This window comes from Oncorhynchus tshawytscha, linkage group LG05, assembly GCF_018296145.1.
Source record: "Oncorhynchus tshawytscha isolate Ot180627B linkage group LG05, Otsh_v2.0, whole genome shotgun sequence".
In the NCBI taxonomy this organism is placed as follows: Eukaryota; Metazoa; Chordata; class Actinopteri; order Salmoniformes; family Salmonidae; genus Oncorhynchus; species Oncorhynchus tshawytscha.
In genome coordinates, this window is record NC_056433.1 from 20,864,245 (window position 1) to 20,875,273 (window position 11,029).

Genomic DNA, 11,029 nt, shown 5'->3' on the forward strand with positions numbered 1-11,029 from the left:
TGCCCTCTGTTCATGTTGATTATTGTTCCATGTCTGTTGGTGTTGTGAGTACCTGTGCTCTGTTGTATTGGCTTGCATGTTATTGTGTACTAGTGTTATTACGTGTCTCGTCCCATGTATTTATTAGAGGTTTACATCTCACTCTTTGTTTGGGTTACAGCCCTGTGTTATATATATATATACAGTGGGGCAAAAAAGTATTTAGTCAGCCACCAATTGTGCAAGTTCTCCCACTTAAAGCTGAGAGAGGCCTGTCATTTTCATCAGGTTCAACTATGACAGACAAAATGAGAAATCCAGAAAATCACATTGTAGGATTTTTTAATGAATTTATTTGCAAATTATGGTGGAAAATAAGTATTTGGTCAATAACAAAAGTTTCTCAATACTTTGTTATATACCCTTTGTTGGCAATGACAGATGTCAGACGTTTTCTGTAAGTCTTCACAAGGTTCTCACACACTTGCTGGTATTTTGGCCCATTCCTCCATGCAGATCTCCTCTAGAGCAGTGATGTTTTGGGGCTGTTGCTGGGCAAATGTATTTCTTTCATCACATTCCCAGTGGGTCAGAAGTTTGAATGTACCGGTCATACAATGAGAGACACAGGCCTATTTCAGTCATTGCAAAGTCTAATGGATTAAGGTATCCTACCAAATGAATGCTTGAATTCATTTCTTGTGTAGTGGTTCATCTATTTGTAGAATATGCCTATGCATCACTGAACACTAGGTGATGTGTCACCTCCACAATTGCTCTCTTCCCAGAAATAAAATGAGCAATGAGGTTCTGGAAACGTACTCAATTATGAAATGTAACACTGAATCCTAGACCAGACAGCCAAAGAGAAAATGAATTTTCCATGGTATAATTGTGATATTAAATATGCATGTATGCATGGGAGGACAGGGAACATATGCACCCCTTTTCAGCTGGAGAAAACACAGACTAACTAAACTGGGACAAAGCCACTGCAGTGTTGGAGCTAGAAACATGAGTATTTCACTGCAGCTGCAATAACATCTGCAAAATATGTGTATGAGAAATCAAATTTAAATTTGATTAGCAGCACAATTTTGTGTTATGAACCTTGTTACGTCTTTCCTCCTGGGAAGGAAAGGCGGACCAAAATGCAGCGTGGTTATAGTTCATGTTTTTTAATAGGAAAACTCAACATTAACATAATACAAAACAATAAACGTGGAAAACCGAAACAGCCCTATCTGGTGCAACAAACACAAAGACAGGAAACAAGCACCCACAAAACCCAAAACAGGCTACCTAAATATGGTTCCCAATCAGAGACAATGACTAACACCTGCCTCTGATTGAGAACCATATCAGGTCCAAACACAGAAACAGACAAACTAGACATCCAACATAGAATGCCCACTCAGATCACACCCTGACCAAACAAAACATAGAAACATACAAAGCAAACTATGGTCAGGGTGTGACACATGTAATGATGCAAATCCATTTCAAGAGTTTCAAATTATTGAGGTCTCTTGTGATGGTGAGAAAAGTGTTATGCATGAATTTCCCCTAGACTTTCCTATTCTACTAAATCATTAGTGACAGGCTATAGTCAGAGTTTCTTTGCTATAGTAGCTTGGAGAGGTAAAACGAACTGCCTCAATACATGACGACCCTTGATAGAATTAGGCTACGGTGTCCCTAATCTTTCCCGATTCCCATTAATGCAATTAGTTTTATGAGTACTGTCTGAACAAGGAGTCACTGACTCTTACTGTACAGAGTAGGCCTATGTAAGGCTTTCATCCAAACCAAACAGGGTAAAGAATAGGGTCATGCTCAGTGAGGAAAGGCTCAATTATCACCTGAGCATGGTATCTGGAAAACTGATGCCCATGTGAAACTCACAAGCCAAGGCTCGTGCGAAGCTACTTCTGAAACTCAAAGCACTCATGGATGACTTCCTAATTCTCCATATCCAGAATATGTGTTCATCCAAAATAGCCTAAAGGTGATAGAGCTACCAAATATCTGATCTAACATCATGGTTGATTTGTCGACTGTGAACTTTAACAGTAGCCCTTCGCTCACTGAAAAAGCCATGCATGAATCATACTTATTTCCCACACATTCTCTTTTTCTCTATCCGCAGCATTTGTGCTCAGGGGGTATTTACATGTTCAATGTGACTCAATTATTAAAATTAGGAAACAGCTAAGAAGTAAGTCAATTCAACGTGATAGGAAAATGCAATTAGGACAAGTTATTTTCTTCTTAAATCAAATTTTATTTGTCACATACACATGGTTAGAAGATGTTAATGCGAGTGTAGCGAAATGCATGTGCTTCTAGTTCCGACTGTGCAATAATCTCTAACAAGTAATCTAACCTAACAATTTCACAACTACCTTATACACACAAATATAAAGGAATGAATAAGAATATGTACTTAAAAATATATGAATGATCGATGGCCGTATGGCATAGGCAAGATGCAGTAGATGGTATAGAGTACAGTATATACATATGAGATGAGTAATGTAGGGTATGCAAACATTATATAAAGTCGCGTTGTTTAAAGTGGCTAATGATACATTTATTACATCAATTTTTTCATTATTAAAGTGGCTAGATTTGAGTCAGTGTGTTGGCAGCAGCCACTCAATGTTAGTGGTGGCTGTTTAACAGTCTGATCACCTTGAGATAGAAGCTGTTTTTCAGTCTCTCGGTCCCTGCTTTGATGCACCTGTACTGACCTCGCCTTCTGGATGATAGCGGGGTGAACAGGCAGTGGCTCAGGTGGTTGATGACCTTTTTGGCCTTCCTGTGACATCGGGTGGTGTAGGTGTTCTGGAGGGCAGGTAGTTTGCCCCCGGTGATGCGATGTGCAGACCTCACTACCCTCTGGAGAGCCTTACGGTTGTGGGCGGAGCAGTTGCCGTACCAGGCGGTGACACAGCCCGACAGGATGCTCTCGATTGTGCATCTGTAAAAGTTTGAGTGTTTTTGGTGACGAGCTGAATTTCTTCAGCCTCCTGAGGTTGAAGAGGCGCTGCTGCACCATCTTCACCACGCTGTCTGCGTGGGTGGACCATTACCTGGACCAGGTACTTAAAACTTCTCCACTACTGCTCCCTCTGCTGTTTCCTGAAGTCCATGATCATCTCCTTTGTTTTGTTGACATTGAGTGTGAGGTTATTTTCCTGACACCACATTCCGAGGGGCCTCATCTCCTCCCTGTAGGCCGTCTCGTCGTTGTTGGTAATCAAGCCTACCACTGTAGTGTCGTCTGCAAACTTGATGATTGAGTTGAATGTGTGCATGGCCACGCAGTCATGGGTGAACAGGGAGTACAGAAGAGGGCTCCAGTGTTGAGGATCAGCGGGGTGGAGATGTTTTTACCTACCCTCACCACCTGGGGGCGGCCCGTCAGGAAGTCCAGTCGATGAACAGCATTCTTACATAGGTATTCCTCTTGTCCAGCTGGGTTAGGGCAGTGTGCAGTGTGATGGCGATTGCGTTGTCTGTGGACCTATTGTAGCAGTAGGCAAATTGGAGTGGGTCTAGGGTGTCAGGTAGGGTGGAGGTGATATGGTCCTTGACTAGTCTCTCAAAGCACTTGATGATGACGGAAGTGAGTGCTACGGGGCGATAGTCATTTAGCTCAGTTACCTTCGCTTTCTTGGGAACAGGAACAATGGTGGCCCTCTTGACGCATTTGGGACCAGCAGACTGGGATAAGGATTGATTGAATATGTCCGTAAACACACCAGCAAGCTGGTCTGCGCATGCTCTGAGGAAGCGGCTGGGGATGCCGTCTGGGCCAGCAGCCTTGCGAGGGTTAACACGTTTAAATGTTTTACTCACGTTGGCTGCAGTGAAGGAGAGCCCACAGATTTTTGATAGCGGGCCATGTAGTGGCACTGTGTTGTCCTCAAAGCTAGCAAAGAAGTTGTTTAGTTTGTCTGGGAGCAAGACAAACTAAACAAGACATCGTGGTCCGAGACAGGGCTGGTTTTCCATTTGTAGTCCGTGATTGACTGTAGACTCTGCCACATACCTCTCGTGTCTGAGCCATTGAATTGCGACTCTACTTTGTTTAAGTTATCCCATGAGAACTTTTGTTTTCCGAAAATGCTAGTTATGGGCATGTTGCAGTAGTGTGTAGTAGGGAGATCCGTAGATCTGAGAAGTGTGCAGGAGCAGTGACGAGAATGGTAGCAGAAGATGGGTACAGGGTGAGGGATATTGAGAGGATTCCTGTGGATAGGCAGAGCCCAAGAGAGAGAGCGATGGGAAGAATTTGTGCTTCAGTAAGGTGTGATTTTTGGTATTCATAGCCATGGATGTCAATTATACTGTAGAAATGGATCAGAAGTCACAGGAAATAGAGGTTGTGGTGGCTGCCGCAGAGAAGTACTTTGGATTGCAAGGATTCTTTTGCAGAACAGTTGCATGGGGTGTTGAGTGGTTGAGTTCTATCCTCTCAGACCTTTGGTCTGGAGTAGGATTAGATAGGGTTAAATGGTGGAATGGGGTGGTTTTTTTTAGAGGGTTAATAGTTGGCAGGGCACTTTTAATTTTCTCAAATTGTGTAATTTAATGTGGGTACATAATTTAATGTAGGTACAGTAGGCTGTGAAATGCCTCACACACCAGTACAGTAGATGGCGGTATATGCACCTTCAATTGGATGCGATCCACGAACCAAATCCTAAGAAGAAGCGCGATTGTGTTGTAAACAGACGAAAAGCATCCATCTTTTACAGCACAGAGAAGTCTTATTTCGGCAAAACATCATGGGGGCCGTTCTCGGACTGTGTTCCATGGCGAGTTGGGTAAGCCTTCGTTTTTATGATAATTAAAATAAGTCGACATCACTCAGATCCACTTTTTTTAAAAACGGACAGAATCAAATATTTATTCAGACGACAGTTTCGCTAGCTACAGTAATCCTAAAGTAATTGTAGCTGTGTTAGCGTCAATGCACAACAAAGCCAGGGTGGTTCCCTGTTCAGTATGGCTTGGTGCATTGCCTTTTAATCAAATACATTGGCCCCGGGTAATCTTTCTAAAACATGACCACAATTTTAGCTAGCTAACGTTGGATGGTTAAAATCGTCATGTCATTGATAAACACTCGTCATATGCAGGTTTTGACAGTTCGATCCCCGAACTGGTTTGCTTTGCTTGCTCTCTGTACGTTTACATTTTCAATTCTACAGCAATGTAGGCCTACTTGAGACCTAGCTAGATAGCCACTTTGTTATTGATAGTGCCTATATGTTCAGGAGTATTTTAATGACCCACATTTCACAATGCACTGGTGGCCTAACTGGAGACATAGTGGAGTCATAGTTAACGTTAGCGGTTATCTAGCTAGGTCTCAAGTAGGCCTACATTGCTGTAGAATTGAAAATGTAAACGTACAGAGAGCAAGCAAAGCAAACCAGTTCGCAGAGCGAACTGTCAAAACCTGCATATGACGATTGTTTATCAATAACATGATGATCATTTTAACCAGCTAGCTACTGCCCGGTACTTGGAAATATTGCAACACCGTGGCTAGGCATCAAAACAGAATCAAATGTCAGATAACCGTTAACTGTGACGTCTCCAGTTAGGCCACCAGTGCATTGTGAAATGTGGGTCATTAAAATACTTTTGAATTTAACGGCACTCAGTTCAGTTAGGCATATGTCTGGTATTGTTTCCTATTTAGTTTAACTAATAATATTCCTGAAACTATTTAAGCTAAAAGTGTACCGTTAACTGCCTGGTCTCTCCTCCACATTGGTATCAACTTGATTAGGTTTGACACATGCCGTGGCCAGATCTCTATTCTTAGCAGAGATTTGGTTTCCAACGCAGTTAGCAACTTGGGAAAAACAAGTGTGTTGGTGTTATGTCAACCCTATGTAGATGTATTAACTTTTATCAATGAATGAAAACCCTATTGACTTTGTACTTAGGCTATATTCTAACTGTAAAACCCTTCAGCGGTGGGCAGATATATTATTTTGTCAGCATCAGTTCTATACTTGTATGACTTAGCTAATTGGTTTTAATCATATTTAACCCCATTCCCTTGTCTTGCCTTGTAGATCCCCTGCCTGTGTGGCACTGCCCCCTGTCTGCTGTGCAAATGCTGCCCCAGTGGGAATAACTCCACTGTCACCCGACTCATCTATGCCTTCTTCCTCCTGCTGTGTGTGGGCATCGCATGCGTTATGCTCATGCCAGGGATGGAAGAGCAGCTCAAGAAGGTACCAAACTATGTGTTTTATGTATTTGATATACAACATTTACAGTTAAGACATCTAATTCTACACATTTTTGTTTGACCTGACTAGTTACTTGTGCATCTTGGCTCTTGCAGATTCCAGGATTCTGTGATGGGGGAATGGGTACATCAATTCCAGGTGTGGAGGGTCATGTCAACTGTGATGTCTTGGTTGGCTACAAGGCTGTGTACCGTATCTGCTTCGGCATGGCAATGTTCTTCCTGCTCTTCTCCCTCCTCATGGTCAAAGTCAAGAGTAGCCAGGATCCCAGAGCTACTATACACAATGGGTAAATAGCACTGTGTCCTCTTCATATATGGGTAATGACAATATCAGTAAGCATTATATACTGCAATGCAGGAAGAGAAATAAGGAACAAGGGTATCCATAAGTATATTTAAGTTCAAACAGGTCGATCAGTTAAAATACTTATGCTTTCTTTTAGGTTTTGGTTCTTCAAGTTTGCTTCTGCGACTGCCATTACCATTGGTGCATTCTTCATTCCAGAGGGTCCCTTCACAACTGGTAATGGCCCTTTTCCTACAAATGTTTTTCTGTCTCATAGAAATATACAGTACCAGTCAATAGTTTGGACACCTACTCATTCAAGGAGTAGAGACCCTGGAGGTGTGTTGGGTCATTGTCCTGTTGAAAAACAAATGATAGTCCCAATAAGCGCAAACCAGATGGGATGGTGTATCGCTGCAGAATGCTGTGGTAGCCATGCTGGTTAAGTCTGCCTTGAATTCAAAATAAATCACACCGTGTCACCAGCAAAGCACCATCACACCTCCTCAATGCTTCACGGTGGGAACCACACATCCAGAGATCATCCGTTCACCTACTCTCTGTCTCACAAAGACACAGAGGTTGGAACCAAAAATCTTACATTTGGGCTCAGATTTCCACCGGTCTAATGTCCATTGCTCGTGTTTCTTGGCCCAAGCAAGTCTCTTCTTATTATTGGTGTCCTTTAGTAGTGGTTTCTTTGCAGTAATTTGACCACAAAGGCCTGATTCACGCAGTCTCCTTTGAACAGTTGATGTTAAGATGTGTCTGTTACTTGAACTCTGAAGCATTTATTTGGGCTGCAATTTCTGAGGCTGATAACTCTAATGAACTTGTTCTGTGCAGCAAAGGTAACTCTGGGTCTTCCTTTCCTGTGGCGGTCCTGATAAGAGCCAGTTTCATCATAGCGCTTTATGGTTTTTGCAATTGCACTTGAAGAAACTTTAAAAGTTCTTGACATTTTCCACATTGACGGACCTTCATGTGTTAAGGTAATGATGGACTGTCGTTTCTCTTTGCTTATTTGAGCTGTTCTTGCCATAATATATATATATATTTTCCACCTTTATTTAACCAGGTAGGCTAGTTGAGAACAAGTTCTCATTTGCAACTGCGACCTGGCCAAGATAAAGCATAGCAGTGTGAACAGACAACACAGAGTTACACATGGAGTAAACAATTAACAAGTCAATAACACAGTAGAAAAAAAGGGGAGTCTATATACATTGTGTGCAAAAGGCATGAGGAGGTAGGCGAATAATTACAATTTTGCAGATTAACACTGGAGTGATAAATGATCAGATGGTCATGTACAGGTAGAGATATTGGTGTGCAAAAGAGCAGAAAAGTAAATAAATAAAAACAGTGGACTTGGTCTTTTAACAAATAGGGCTTTCTTCTGTATACCACCCCTTCCTTGTCACAACACAACATTGGCTCAAACGTATTAACAAGGAAATAAATTCCACAAATGTACTTTTAACAAGGCACACCTGTTAATTGAAATGCATTCCAGGTGACTAACTCATGAAGCTGGTTGAGAGTGCCAAGAATGTGCAAAGCTGCCATCAAAGCAAAAGGTGGCTACTTTGAAGAATATCAAGTAGAAAAAAGTACAAATAAAGAAAAACCCTTGTATGAGTAGGTGTCTAAACTTTTGACTGGTACTGAAAGTGTAGCTAATAATACTCACTTAGCCTGCAGCTAGTTCACACTTCTCTCCCTTAGTTTGGTTCTACATAGGAATGGCTGGAGCTTTTTGCTTCATCCTGATCCAGCTGGTCCTGCTGATAGACTTTGCCCACTCCTGGAATGAGTCCTGGGTGGAGAAGATGGAGGAGGGCAACTCTCGCTGCTGGTATGCAGGTATGGTAATCAACAGGAGCTTCTCTTTAAGAATACCTTGTGAAAATGCACTGGTGACAGGTTGAGTTAAAGCAACCCTGTGTCTACACTTTTAACTCCCCCTGTCCCCATTGTCCAGAAATAACCAGTAAGTCTAATTTCTCCCGTGCAGCTCTGCTGTCTGCTACAACCATCAACTACATCCTGTCCCTGGTGTCTCTGATCATGTTCTACGTCTACTACACCCACACTGACGGCTGCACTGAGAACAAGGCCTTCATCTCTGTCAACATGCTGCTGTGTGTCGGAGCCTCAGTCATGTCCGTCCTGCCCAAGATTCAGGTAAGGAAGTGCATTGGACCAGCATGTCACCTGTTGTACCCCAGAAACCTTAGTCTCTGGACCTTCATCTTGTATAATAAACATGTAATTATAATATGTTCTGACACATTCACATCTTAGTGTTATCTCACCCCTTTTCTCAACAGGAGTCCCAGCCAAGGTCTGGGTTGCTGCAGTCTTCCATTGTGACTCTGTACACCATGTATCTCACCTGGTCTGCCATGACCAACGAGCCAGGTGAGAAGTTTAATGATCAAATGTCTCCGATACACCAATAAATGGCTAACTCTTCATCAAGACAAGCACTCGAGTAAATGTGTCTGTCTTTGCCATCCACAGACAGGAAATGCAACCCAAGCTTGCTGGGTATCATTGGCCTCAACAACACCACCCCAGCTGGTAAGGACCACCCTGTTGTTCAGTGGTGGGATGCCCAGGGTATAGTGGGGCTGGTCCTGTTCCTGATGTGTGTTCTGTACTCAAGGTAAGGAAACAAGTCCGACCCAAACAACGTCTGCAGTTTTCTCTTTGAAGAAACTGCTAATGCTATTTTTACCATTTACCAGCTTTGTGCAGTTGCTATTGACCCTGACAATAACATGTTATCCATTCATTCCTATAGCATCCGCAACTCCTCCAACACACAGGTGAACAAACTGACTCTGACCAGTGACGAGTCTTCTCTGATTGAGGATGGCCACCACCCTGAGAACTTTGACGTGGAAGATGGTGAGAACCGGGCCGTGGACAACGAGAAGGAAGGAGTCACCTACAGCTACTCCTTCTTCCACTTCATGCTCTTCCTGGCCTCCCTCTACATCATGATGACCCTCACCAACTGGTACAGGTGTGTATCCTCACTCTCCTGGATTATTTGGTCTAGTAGGATGATAACTAGGCAACAGTAATGAGTCTGTAGCCTTACACTGAACCCAAATCGGCTGCGCGCGTATGCCATCGTGCACTACCGTGCATAAATTTATAGCTAGTAAACAAATCTGTGGTGGTAGTCAGTCGTTTTTAACTCTAATGCAATTGATTGGTTAAGTATTACATGGACATGTATTTGGGTTGACATCCATACAAGCATTATACTCCAATTTTTACCTCAACAGTGTGAAATGCACACAAACAGTAGCCTAAATGAGATCTTTCCCTCACGGCCCTTTTCCCCCACACATTTCCATGGCAATTCCATTGTTTTGGTCAAGTTTGATTGACCTCTTTTGCATCTATCGCTCATGAGTTTGACTTGTCTGTTTTTGATTTTCTCAGCCCTGACTCCAACTATGAGACAATGACCAGCAAGTGGCCCTCGGTGTGGGTGAAGATCTCCTCCAGCTGGATCTGCATTGCCCTCTATGTGTGGACCCTAGCAGCCCCACTGGTCCTGGTCAACCGAGACTTCGACTGATGATCTAAAGAATGAGGGGGGCAATCATTTGCTCATGATCATTTTGAATATTCAACTCGTAAGGTGAACAAGCTCTGTAAATACTGTATGTGCATTCCCCACCCTTTTTGTTAATACACTGCATGCATGCTATAGTATTGAATACATGGGTGTTTTATGTACCATGTTTTATCCTATTACAAAGTTAAAGAATGTTTTTTGCTGAGTTGGGGTTGTAAAGGTAGCTGGGGCTTGGAGAGATGGTCCGTGAAAGGATGACTCTTTGTCAACTGTAATTGACTCTGGATAAGAGACATTCAGAAAGAACCATTGATTTGTTACAAAATGGGCAAGACTGCTTGATGTTTGATAATATGCTACACTTTGCTTTAAGTTATGCATATGTAGCAATGAAGTGCAGGGTTTCAGATATTAGCTCATTGTTGTAATCCTAGGTTCATTTCCATCAGTGATATACCAGTGGCATATTATAGGCTAATCTACCATCATGCTTTGCTGTGCTTTCCTTTTCAGAACATCCTCCCAAATTGCAAAACTGAAACTACAGCTTTCCCTTTTGTGATCATGCACATCTTGTTGTAGGTCAGATATTAGTCCTTCAGTTTTGTGTACCTTGTTACTTATGATTCACACTGGAGTTATCTTAATGTAAAATACTGATGTTCAGTGGATAAATTATTTTGTAGATGCTTTAACATACTAGAAATGTGTATTCAGTATTTCCAGCAGACTGACAATTGTTTTTGTCTTTTGACATGTATTAAAGTGCATTGTAACCCACCTTTTAATAAACTTTAAGGCAAAGCATGCATTTTCCTGAATATACCTTCGCATTCAGAATGTAATGATGCTTTTGCTGTTCTTTTAATGTCATTGTTAA

At 42.2% G+C, this 11,029-nt stretch overlaps 1 protein-coding gene across 1 annotated transcript; it reads left to right on the top strand.

Moving 5' to 3' along the window:
- The first annotated feature begins 4,657 nt into the window (after window positions 1–4,657).
- LOC112250137 (serine incorporator 1) lies at window positions 4,658–10,956 on the top strand. Its single transcript, XM_024420027.2, has 10 exons — window positions 4,658–4,814; window positions 6,081–6,242; window positions 6,356–6,549; window positions 6,706–6,785; window positions 8,277–8,414; window positions 8,566–8,735; window positions 8,882–8,972; window positions 9,075–9,219; window positions 9,358–9,582; window positions 10,011–10,956. The coding sequence occupies exons 1-10, from the start codon at window positions 4,776–4,778 to the stop codon at window positions 10,147–10,149; spliced, it is 1,383 nt and encodes a 460-aa protein (XP_024275795.1). The 5' UTR covers window positions 4,658–4,775; the 3' UTR covers window positions 10,150–10,956.
- Window positions 10,957–11,029: the final 73 nt, after the last annotated feature.